This window comes from Aulostomus chinensis, chromosome 17 (assembly GCF_037954235.1).
Source record: "Aulostomus chinensis isolate RoL2024-O1b breed Wild chromosome 17, RoL_Achi_v1.0, whole genome shotgun sequence".
NCBI classification, from domain to species: Eukaryota; Metazoa; Chordata; class Actinopteri; order Syngnathiformes; family Aulostomidae; genus Aulostomus; species Aulostomus chinensis.
In genome coordinates this window covers 25,380,463-25,393,123 of record NC_141336.1, presented here as the reverse complement: position 1 = coordinate 25,393,123, position 12,661 = coordinate 25,380,463, and the positions used below count along the sequence as shown (strand labels likewise).

The following is a 12,661-nucleotide window of genomic DNA, read 5'->3' as shown; positions in this document are numbered from 1 at the left end:
GGTCATCGAACTGGGCCCTCGTCAGCCCGAAGAACCGCTGGAAATGGCCGTCATTCCAGGCGCAGTTCCTGGAGAAAGCGGTGAAATTCACCCTGCTGTGTGCTCCTCGAGATTATACCACGGATCCAGACATGGCGGCGTTTGGTTTTCCACCGTATCTGGGACTTCCACAACAGGTTCAAGCCAGCAACGGCAGTAGCATCAGCCATGGTTGATGATGGAAAGAAATGGCAGAAATAAATTGTCCTTACTGGGGAGAGAGTTCCTGTGAATAACGTGAATAAAAACAAATGATTCAGCAGTCAAATTCACTTAAATGTAGCGCTGCAAGAATTCCTCATTGGCAACTGGACTTATTTTGGTGTATCAGGGAAAAGAACCAGGGAGGAACCACAAGCATCTTCCAGTGAGGACCAGAGTGGCAGGAGGAGCAACACCGTTGTCCCATATGTGGCAGGCCTGTCTGACAAAATGAGGAGGATTTTCCTCCAACCCGAACATTCGGTTCAGACCCACCAACACCCTCAAACAATATGTGGTCCATCACGTGGACAAAACACCAACACACAAGACGAGTCATTCAGATTCAGAAAACTCCATTTATCCGCTTGGAGAGCGATTAAGAGAGCAGGGAGCGATACAGTTGGTTACATAAGTTACACAACAACATACGTGAGGTGAGGGACTGCAGTGCAACAGTCAACACAGTCGAGGTCAAAATTACTCGCCATATAAAATTTTTATTTTTTTCAAAGTATTGTCAAACAGATCAATGAATTATTAAACACAGCTTTTTCAAACATCCCAGTTTTATTTTGGATCCTTACATTATTTTACTTTGCACGTAGAAACAAAATTATTTAAAAAAAAACAACCCAAAACTATCAGGGTCAAATTGTTAGCCCCCCTTGATGCTAATTGTCAGTTGTGTATCCTTTTTGCTGAATAGCCGTAACAAGTCTCTGGCACGTCTCCTGAGGAATCCCAGCCCATTCTTCTGAGGCAAATTTTTCTTGCTCCTCCAGATTCAATGGTCTTCTAGCATGGACCTTGGTCTTCAGTGCACCCCTCAGATTTTTGATGGGATTGACGTCAGGGCTTTGTGCAGGCCAGCCAGTCATGTTTACTTTGGTTTTCTGGAGGTTGCTCTTTATCAGGAGCAACATATGTTTTTGGGGTTGTTGTCATGTTGGAAGCCAAAGCGAAGACCCAGACCCAGTTTTGCTGCTGACTGCTTGAGGTTTTCTTTCAAAATCTTCACATATTTCTCTTTCTTCAGGATTCCTTCAATCTTGAAAATATTCCCAGTTCCAGACTCTCTGAGGCATCCCCACAGCATGATACTCCCACCACCATGTGTAACTGTGGGGACAGTTCTCTTTGGGTTAGACGCCTCTCCCTTCTTTCTCCAAACATAAGCAATGTCTCTGTGGCCAAAGACCTCCACACCTCCACTCTGCATCATCTTTCTCTCGATTGTCCTCAGGATACTTCAGATTAGCTTGAAGGTTTCTCTTCTGTAGAACTGGAGTTTTTCTTGGCCTGCATCCTCGTAGTCCATTTCTGCACAGGGCTCGAGTGACTGTCTTGTTTGACACAACAATTCCTGACTTGGCTAAGTCATTAACGCCACACACCTGGCCCTTTGTGATTCAGATGACTCAAAGGGTGATGTGGGTGCTCATTACACTCTGGCCAAGCCCCCAGGTGATCCTCCAAGTGCTTAAATACCTGGATTTCCTCACCTTCCTCTAAAACGGAACAAGCCTCTTGGATAAGTGGGGAAACGTCCTCTCCACCAATAAAAGAAGCCCTGTTGCCTACACCACATGTTGTATGTCCACCGAGCAGCATATATGCATAATTTGCCAAAGAAAGAGAAGACTCTTTGCAACGGTCCCTTCTTGGGCTCAGCGGGCGTGGGATCAGGAGGTGTGGGATCAGCAGGCATGGGATCAGCAGGAGTGGGATCAGCAGGCGAGGGATCAGTGGGGACATCCCCCAGGCTCATCCGCATTTTCTCCAGACTGTCCCTCAGACTGGAAAAAAACAAAAAACATGACAATCAATGACTCAGTCAGTCAGTCATGAAATTCATCTCCTCAGGTGTCTGTCCAACTCTACTGGTACCAGAAACTCAGGTACTTACTACTGGTCCCCGTCCTCGTGGGTCTTGAGATGGGCCATTTTTATAAATGGATGATTAAGAGCCTCCTCCGGTGTGATCCTCCGGTCTGGGTCCAGTTCAAGAAGAGCCCTCAGGAGGTTGATGAAGGCAGCTCGATCCTCCAACTCCACTTGGTTCTCCGTCTCTGAGGGGAACTGAGTTTGCAAAGATTGTGTTTATCAGCATCCTTCTATCAGCAGAAGAGGAAACTGGTATGAATGCAATTGGACTACTTACTGTCATCAGCTCGTCCAGGCAATGGATTAATACTTTCCGCTTTGAAGTCTTTGGTACACTCTCAGAACTGTACTCCTTCAAGGTCTACAGCAACAAAACGCATGTTAGATATTTTTGCTAAAGGTTTGAATCATTTCAAATAGTTGCTGCCAAACTGAACACATCTGGAAGGACAGAACAAGCTCAAATACCTTCAACCTCCATTTTGGTTGTAAGTGCTCGCAGCGTTTAAAGTACTTGTGTGTGTATTTCCCGGCGTTGAGTAGGTGGGCTGGTATTTGGCCGAAGATGTCCACAATGGACCTAACCTGGAGAGAGAAAGTCATATCAGCCAATGTCCTACTTTACCTCTCTCAATGACTTGTGAGTGGTAAATCATGAGGCCACGCTTGCTACTTACCATCTGGTACTCGTCCCGGGGAAACAGGCCATAGCCGATGTACAATTTCACCAGCAGGCAGCCTAGAGACCACATATCTATGGCCTCAGAGACAGGGAGTCCCAGAAGAATTTCAGGTGCCCTGTTGGAAAAAAACAAGTGAGTTATTGAGGGCAAAGTCAGCACGTGACCGGAAAATTGTAACAACTTCTAATAGATTGTGAGGAGCATGTGACAAGGGGGGCCTTGTAGAGTGATCCTACCGTAGTCCCTTGGCCTGAATGGTCTGACCAAGTTTGCTTTCTGCCTCGCTCTTGAAGAAGGACAAGCCAAAGTCGATCAGCTTGACCTTGAAGGGTATCTTTTTATGATCCACCAACATGACATTATCACTTTTTAAGTCGGAATGAATTATTCCAATTGACTTGATTGCCTCTAATGCTGTCAGTAGCTGCAGGAAAGAGGAGGAAATGTATGAGACCAAGGTGAAGGTCAGTATAAAACCAGTACGGGTCAATAGAATAATCTAGACGTTTTTTTACCTGCTGTGCTATCGGTCGTATCTCCCTGAGGTTTAGTGGCTGGGAGTTTCTCTCTTTTAAAAATTCAAACAGGTTCCTATCCAGCCTCTCATAAGACATATAAGTGTTCCCTTTATCTTCAAACAGCTCAATGTGCTTGACCATGTTTTTCTTGTCCAGGTCGAGGACACTCACTGCCTTTGCCATGGTTATCTGGAGTAAGGATTAAAAAAAAGACGTTGAGAGACGCAGGGAGGAACAAACTATTTGTCTAATCATCATCAAAAAGGCTTGGATTGCCTACCTCTCTTGCAATCGTCGAGTCATGTTTGAACAGCTTTACCGCCACCTTCTGCGCTGGTGTCACTGTTACACCTTTAAAAACTTGACCATAGCTTCCTTCACCCATGAGGCCCTGAAGAAAGTACCTTCTGGTAGGGCTGTCAACAAAGTCTTCTTCATGAAGACTTGTGAGTGATGGCATCGACGCTGTGAAGACAAGCAAAACATAAGCTTGAGGAGCAATGTCACAGTGTCCAAACATTTGGTCTCCCATTTGAAATGAGGGGCGGGGCCATGACCCATCAAATCTGTGAGAGCACACCTTTGATGGGTTGTGATATCACCCAGTCTGGTCAACCACCCATCATGTCCTATGATGACAATGACACGGTTCACTTACTGTCAGTCTCTCTGTCTGAGTCAGGCCACCTGTATCTGTTGTTTACTGCAACTCTGGTATGTTGCAAGATGTTTGGACGCGCCACGGTCCAGATTCTGGATGCGAGTATGTGCATCTTGGCTTTGTTGCTGTGTTGTTGATGCTGGACAGCCTTTAATTCTCCTCTTAGATCGTCACTCTGACATTCATTCTGTCATGCTGATCACAGACCTTCATCATCAGTGTCAGTCATCATCAATGAATCAGTGATGTCACAGAGGATGATAGAGGAACGCACACTCACATGCAAACAGAGGGTCTTTGCCTTGGTAGACAGAAACCAAGCATTCATTCCATCCCTTGTTTCAAAGCACCGCCCCATCACAGGAACATTCTGTAGAGATTTTCATGTGTCGTTTGTTGTCACATTAGAAACTGAAATAATTCAGCAGAGAAATGAAGAGAGTGCAATACATGTGCTGTGACCAGCGTGCAGCCTGCTTTGAGCTATGTGGGAGTGGCCTCAGGACGGTGTGGACCTGGTGTAGCAGACCATCTCCATCCTTTAGTGAGGGCTTCTCTCTGGCCTCCTTCAAAAGGAATGAACCCAGGTGGGGCAAATCTCACTCCTGGAGCCTCAGTTTCAAAATGGTTCCATACCAAAAGTGGAAAGATGGTCCCTGACTTGAATGTATGGTGCCTGAACAATAAATTGTCATGAAATAAAATCTGTTCTTCCCTTCAAAGAGATCTGCATACATATCTGTCTTTGCTGTGGCTGTTGTGACAGTGGTGATCATATCAAGCGTGACTCTGGCTGATGAGATAAATTCTCACGTCAACGGGTTAAAATTTTGTGATGCGATGCTTGAAATAAACGAGGTGGAATCGCTGCCAGGTGCTGTTCACACCTCTCTTTGCACCTTCAAATAAAGTCTGGACCCCAGTCCCCCATGCATCTGATGCCACTGCTAACAATCATCTCCGAACAGTTAAAGAGGAACCATGTTGTCAAGTGTTTCAATTATTGACATGATGTATGTTTGTCTCAATAAATTATGACATCATGTTCCCAATGAATGGAGCTGACGCGCAGCAGCTGCTGGCACGAGTGCCTGTAGTCCTCTCAACAGAACAATCCAGGAGTTGCCAAACTCGCTGTCCATGAGGAATCACACCAGCACGCCGTCGTCTTGTTTGTCACCTCCGTCACGGGGTCTGACACGGAGCCGCGTGATGGCGTCGATGACTGGTTGAGGCATCACAGAGCACATTCCAGAACCGAGTTCAACCCATAGTTCAGCGTTCTGCTGGCATCATGACACCACTGAAATGTTTTCCATCGTCCTTCCCTGCAAAACTCTCGTGTTAAAGTCCCGTCTGCTGAGCACTTCCGTCCAGCCCAGTGAGCTTCAGCTGTCGGTTTGGAATGTGTTGTGTTGCAATGTCATCTTGAAAGAGCTGAAGAGTTTTGAGTTGATCGAGGAATTCTGGCTCAAGACAGGTGTCATCCCGACAAAAAATGGAAGGTTTGCGCATCAGTGAGAGGTTTCTCTGTTCAAAGTTGCATTTCACATCATACATTTGGTGTTAAGGAGACGAGGAAATAGAATAACAGAGGAGGTGGCAACAGGAGCCTGGGAGAAATGAAGAGTCAAATGTGAGCAATAAAGAGAGACGTGAAGGAGGAGGGATGCATGGAAGGATGGATGGATAGATGGATGGATGGAGAACAGACTTCTGCATGAAAATAAAGAGGGTTTGGGCAGAAAGTTGTAGACAGAGAACAGGGAGGAGCAATGTGTGAAAGTGACAGAGAAGAAAAAGAGGTGACAGGCATCCGTGAGCCTCCTGCTGCTCGAGACAGAAATACTAAAAGACAATAACAGAAGACAAGAACGGAAAAGAAAAAAGAAAGGAGGTGGAGAACAAAGAAGAATTAAACAGGTCAGGCATGCGACTGTGACATGCCAGAGAGGTGGTGCCAAAGAGGAGGGGAAGAGGAGTGGCGGTTGGGGAAAAGAAGAAGAAAGACAAGAGATGAGAGGAGGAAAGATAAGAGAGGATGGGATATAAAATGGATGAGAGCCGGGAGGTAAGGATGGGGAGGAACAGGAGGAGGGGCTTCAGGAGGAAGCTGCTGCTGATTTCTACCTGATGGATCTGCTCAATCAGACTGTCGTGCCCCCCCCCAGCCCACACACACACACACACACACACTTGAGCAGAGATTTACATGCCATGGAAGACACAATGGTCACCTCAGGGTAAATGGAGCCTCCCTCCATTTTTCTTTGTCACCTATTGTGTGTGTGTGTGTGTGTGTGTGTGTGTGTGTGTGTGTGTGTGTGTGTGTGAGAGAGAATGTGTACCACACAAAAAGGTTTTTTACAAAAGACTTCACCTGCACGTCATGCTTGAAGAAAATACATGGAAAACTGATGCATCCTCACTTTTAGCTCCTTTTGTAGAGACGTCTGAGGTCGCCTGCCCGCTCGACGCTGCGATTACACTGTGGCATCAGAGGAAGTTTGGAGTCCAGGTGGTGTCCCAGGAGGCAACACATGCACACACACTCACACACACACACACTGTCTTTGGTGTGAGGTCAGTGGAACAAGGCTTCATGAGTCATTTTTGAGCATGACTAACGCCAGCGTTGTGCGTCCACTCTCATCATCACCTCTGTCCCTTCGCCACCACCAGACAGTGACATTTCTCCTTTCGGGCTCCAGGACGGTCGAGTGTTGTGGCGTTTCAGGCCGTTGCTGCTCACCGTGTCTCCAGGCGTGAGCCTGCTACGGAGCCTGTTCTTACGTTGTACATGCGTGTCACAGCTCTGCTACTTGTTTGACAGCTGCCTCGATGATTGACAGCTCAAATATCTGCCGGTTGACACAGAAACACACAACTCTGAAGATACAGACACCTGATTGGCTCCTCCCACGCCAACAATCATGTCACTGCAGGTCTGGAGCAGTTCCAAAGTCTCTTTCAACTGGCCAACATTCACAACATCTGGATTTTGTGTGCAGGGGGAACAGCTTGAGTTGAGGTTTCCTCTTGGGCAGACACAGATATTCATCCGTTCGTCCAGAGGCCGTGTTTAAGATTCACCTGCAGAAAGGAAACCCACTATCTCATGATCTTTTTGTACACCTTCTAAAAATATCCCCCTCCGTTGACTGGCAACAGACGATGCTGATGTTTAAGGGATAACGTGCATCTTTAATCATCTTCTTTTTCCCGTCCATACTTCTTTCCTCCTCACTTTTCCATCGCTGTCATTCTAATGAGGCAGACGAGTGAAACTCTCTAAACGAGTCATTTAATCTGCTTTTTTCACCACCGTGTCTGTCTCTCAAACTCCTGCTCCCAGCTCATCACCGTCATTCTTCCCGTCCTCAAACCTTCATCATTCCTCTGCCTCCTCCCATTCAGCAACCTCCTGTCTCTTCTTCCTCTCTTTCCCTGTCAGTCTCTCACGCTGATGCCCATTTGAGTGATACACTCAGTCACAAGCAGAAACGTCAGTCAAAATCCATTCATCCTCTCCAGCACTCATCTGCGGCGTTTTCTCATTACACACTTTAATTTTCTGGGAATGAGGACTTCATTAACAAACAACACATGCAGTTGCTTTCAAAGTTGCATGAATAACTGCTACTATTGTGTTCACACGGTGTAAATCCTTTGCCAGTTTCTACTTTTGAAGGCAGAGTTTCACATTTCTCTGCAGCCAACAACAGCGATCAAACGACTGGTTTGAATACAAAGAGGCACATTGGTAGAAACGGCTTCATCAAGAAGGCGCTGCTGCGCTTCTGTGTTGGCGTTACACTTCGTTCTTTGAGGTGTAGCAGAAAACTGCAGTGAGTTTGTCGCTGATTGGAGCAGAAATATTCACCGTGTAACACAGCTGAATGGTAAATGGCTTTGAGAGATCAACAATGGAGGCGAATGAATGTGTGAATGCTTTGAGCTGAATTCATCAGAAATCTCAAAAGTAATCAGGCGGCTTAAAATCAAAAAAGAAAAAAAATAAAATCACTTTTATTTATTGAAAGGATAATTGCCGTATATTTAAGTCTCCCGTATGTCCGGGGTGACGGCGGTGACTGAGACTGCGATTGGTGCGGTCCTGAGTGACGCGCTCCAACTGGCTCATGTGCGTTCATGTATCTGCGTGGGAAACGGCTGTTTTTCCCAGCGACAGGCTCAGACTGCTACCCGGAGTGTCTGACAAGGTTACGGGAGAGATTCCTCGGGTGATAGACGTGTGTCAGCAGGTGGGTTGTTCCTGGAAGACAACAGTGTAAACAAGAGTGAGAGCAGAAGAGAGCCGCCGGGGGATGAGTGGAGCAGAGGTGGAGCGACGAGAGCAGCTGACTGTCATCTCAGAGATCTTTGAAAGGCTCGTGGCTCCACATGACCTCCTCAAACTGCTTCTTCCCCTTCACCGCGCACAGACTTAAGGTCGCCCGTCACACACAGCAAAGTCTAATCAGACGTCACCGGCGTGGTGCTCTTGTACGGCTCTGCGATGGGTTTTTCCAGGTCACCCTTGAGTCCTAGTGGATGTTGGTAGTTTGGAATCCTCCACCGTAGAGGCTGGGAGCCTCACCCCATCACGTTCTGTGTCCCCGACCTCCCAGGAGGCATGAAAATTCCTTCCTGTGGTTGGATTGAAGACCTCAAGGGCAGTTCCCTCCCCTCTAGCGGCTCACAGTCATTTCCACGTCTGTCTGTCTGTCTGTCTGTGGCGTTTTCCAATCAAGAGTTGTAGGATTCTGAATACTTGACCTCAGTCTGTCTGTCTGTCCTCTCATCAGACTTTGAGTCACACACAACAAGAAACACCAACCCAGGAGAACAATCAATCAAATCTGGTTTTGAACGTCTGGCTCCCTCATCTTCAAGTCAATGAGCTTTGGTTAAATGTGTGACATCACAGTCAACCCCGTTACATTTTAGCATTTTGTTTATTGAAATAAACATGTATGTATGTTGCTAACAGGAGGCTCCAAGCATCATCACAGTGAGAACAGAAGCAGCAAATGTAACGGAACAATGGAACAATCCCATTTGTTTTTGGGAACCATGGAGATGCTAACTTCCTGTTAGCCTACAACAACACCTGATCCATGGAGATGCTAACTTCCTGTTAGCCTACAACAACACCTGATCCATGGAGATGCTAACTTCCTGTTAGCCTACAACAACACCTGATCCATGGAGATGCTAACTTCCTGTTGGACCACACATATTCCTCATCCCTGACATGATCACTTCCTCTTGGCCTCCAGAAATGAGTAATCCTTGTGTTACTGTTTCATTTATCACGGTGAAGGAAATACAGCTGCAGTTACAATCACAAGTGTATCTGAGAGCACATTTGTATTCAAGCCAGACAGCGAAGTCTAATAGACGTGTGACAGGTTGAAGGATGAAGCACATTTCAAGAATTACAATGAACAGAAATGTGGAGCTGATGCAGAGGGTCAATTTACACGAGTCGCTGTTGACACTGTGTCACGCCTGAATCAGAGCTGCTCCTCGACTTCGTAGAGCTCAGCTGGTGCTGACAGGAGAGAAAATATGAAGCCATTACACACACCTAATGTCAGTCTAATGACTGTAATACACAAGTCAAACACCGACGAGACGCTTTCGCCCTTAAAGACACATTATTCAAACACAATGTCAGCCATATTAGTGACCTGCTGGGGAGGAGGGCGGGAGAAGTCAGGAGGTGCTTTCAGAAGAAGCTGGTGAAGCGATCGGAGGAGGAGGAGGAGGAGGAGGAGGAGGAGGAGGATGCCATGAGAGGACGAGCGAGCAGCTGGTGAGTGTGTGCCGAGCAATGAGAGGCTCCTGTATAATTGATCGGCCATAGTTAGAGAGAGTGATTGAGAGTGACAAGTACAACTTCAACACAGACAGAAGACACGCATAGGTTACACAGTACGAGAGTGGTTCATGGTTGTTGGGTATATGTACTGTAAACCTCTAAGTGTGTGTGTGTGTGTGTGTGTGTGTGTGTGTGTGGTGATAACAGCAGCTTGCCAGGAGATTAAGCCGTTGTCATCATCATCATCATCATCATCATCATCATCACACAACCTCTTCATCCTCTCATGCTGGCAGGTTGGATGACACAGTGACTCACCAGGTGTGTTTACTTCAGGGGCCGTGAGGGCCCTCGTCGGCGGGGAGGGCTGATGGAACCAGTCGGCTGAAGCCTCGGGACCATTTCACAGCACCAGCTGTTCCTGCCTGCCCTCATCCCTTCATCCCCAGCCATCACTTCCTCTGCAGAGGTACTGTGACCACGGGGAGCCTGAACTCCTGTTTTAGTCTTGGCGTTTTGGGTGGAGCTGCAGGTTTGACTCATCAGACGGACGTTTCCTCCTCTAACGTTCTACACATAACTACTTTCTATATACCATATATATAATACTTATGAATATTGTCTCATTTCTATAAAAGTGAAAGGAGTTTGTGTGTGTCGTTACCTGTTTCATATTTTGTATTTTGCATCTTTTATTTATCTTGATGATCTGTTTTGATAGCCGGCCCGGTGGAGCAGTGGTCCTCCCTGTGGCCCCCAGCAAGAAGGTTGTGGGTGGAGCCCCGGCTGCAGCACGGGGTCTTTCTGGGTGAGTCTCCATGTTCTCCCTGTTCCTGCTGGGTTCTCTCTGGTACTCAGTTTTGACAACATGGCTTCCAGTAGCATTTACATGTCCTCTTTTGTCACAGGAACTTTGTCTACTGTAGCATGACATCAGTGTCCGTGTGTCACTGCACGTGTGTGTGTGCGCGCATGCATGTTTAAATATATACTTGCCATGTCGTCATTGCTCACTGCTGCCTCCACTGCAGCTTGTTGTTGGAGTTTGTTCCATGCGTGTGTACATCCGACTGTCATGTTGCAAGGCTGCTGTGAGTTGTGAGTACAGCATCAATAATTAGTGTGTATATCAGTGTGTTTCTGCTGTTGCGAAACCTTGCGTGCCACCAGCAGTGAGGAGTGAGCGTGGCGTTCTTGTAGGATGTAACCTGCTGCAGTCGTGTACGGCTGACGGGAGACGGCAGCGACGTCATACAAACCACAGCGGGGTCACGGTTCCCCTCCAGACGAGGACTAGAACCAGACTGAATTCAGGAGGTGACCCAAAAACATTCACGTCATGAGCTCACACACGGGTGACGTCACACGTGTTCTAAGTGCTTTCCGTGTTCAGGAGAGGGAACCACGTGTCTGCCCCCCCTCGTTGAGCTGCTAGACTTCAGTTTTCTAGCGGATGGATTTGTATTTAGTTGCTTGTCTTGATCATTTTGATCGAAATGCTGATTTCATAAACCGACTCATTGTCCTTCATTCATGTTAGAAACTCAATAACCTCAAAGGCTTTTAGACACCGACAGTAACGCTTGACAGGTTCGCTAAGGCTAGCCAGTGTAGTTTTTAGCTAACAACTGGGACTCCATCACTCTCTCCCTCCCTCATTCACTCCCTCATTCACTCACTCACTCACTCATTCACTCTCTCTGGCAACAGTTTGAGTTTTTCCTGGATGAACTCTATTTAAATCCTCCCTTAAATCCATCAGTCAGACTGGGAGTTTCCCAGTAAATGGTTCCCACCTTCCTGATGCGAGCTGATCTTCATCGCAGACTCAAACAGACGACCAAACTGGATTTCATAGCAGGGGCTTGGATTGTTGTTGAAGTTGGAACGCGAGCCCTCATTAGTGTGGTTTAGCTTTGCTGGATTTATGACAGGAGGAAGAATATTTTCATACATCTTTTACACTCTTCCTTCCAAGGTCATCCATGATGAAACCGGAGCCGCCTTGCTTGATTTTTGACCACAAGGGGGCAGCGGAACTAAGACGTAAGACATAACAGGAACCTATTGAAAACACACCGGAACATGCGCGAGAGTCCCATCTGAATTCTCTCCACGTTAAAGACTGACACTCTTTTTTTTGGACCCACATTGCAACATGACCACTGACCGTTCACAACTGAAGGTATATTGTTATGCTGTTGGCGACCAACATAGCCTCGGGCTACCAGGCGCAAGCAGAGCTGAGACGTGGGCTTCGGCTGTCCTCCACGACTCCACATTCACGCTCACATCTTCAGACCCCGGCCCCAAATGACGGAGCATTGCTGGAGGCGATTTGTCAGTTTTGTGCAGCTCCCTCTGAACACATCCACTCATCTACACCGTCCCCCAGATGTGTCGACATGCTTTGATATGTAAAATAAATGCTGGGCGCTTCAAAGACTGCGGCTCAAACTTGGTAATTATGAGGTCTCTCATGCAGTGAGAACGTGTTCGGTGAGTCAGTTGGGAAAATACTTGGATACCTCTTGCGCGTGCAGCTGCAGTATCCTGGTCACTCAGCACACTCGTTTGCTGTATTCTGTACAAACTGATAGAGCAGATGAGACACAAAAGGTTAAATTGGCCGTTAATTTCTGCCCCATCCCAAGTGTCCTTGTTAGCAGCCTCTCTCGCTCGCGCCTGCATCTCCTGGCTTGCACTGAATCTTGATGTCAGGCAATTACAACGTCACGAGAAAGGTTGTTTTTTTTTCTTTTTAAAAGTTTGACAAAGTGCAAAATGAATCATTAGCGACTTGCACAGGATGTTCTCTGGAATCCGGAGACAGTCGGCGGCACTT

The 12,661-nt window shown here is 47.0% G+C and overlaps 1 protein-coding gene across 1 annotated transcript; it reads right to left on the bottom strand.

Moving 5' to 3' along the window:
* Positions 1-791: 791 nt before the first annotated feature.
* On the bottom strand, positions 792-4,118 carry LOC147246918 (homeodomain-interacting protein kinase 4-like). The gene is made up of 9 exons (XM_086182491.1): positions 3,987-4,118; positions 3,609-3,793; positions 3,326-3,517; positions 3,047-3,234; positions 2,805-2,925; positions 2,596-2,712; positions 2,405-2,488; positions 2,150-2,322; positions 792-2,039 (listed from the first exon to the last, which is right to left on the bottom strand). The coding sequence occupies exons 1-9, from the start codon at positions 4,099-4,101 to the stop codon at positions 1,742-1,744; spliced, it is 1,473 nt and encodes a 490-aa protein (XP_086038617.1). The 5' UTR covers positions 4,102-4,118; the 3' UTR covers positions 792-1,741.
* Positions 4,119-12,661: the final 8,543 nt, after the last annotated feature.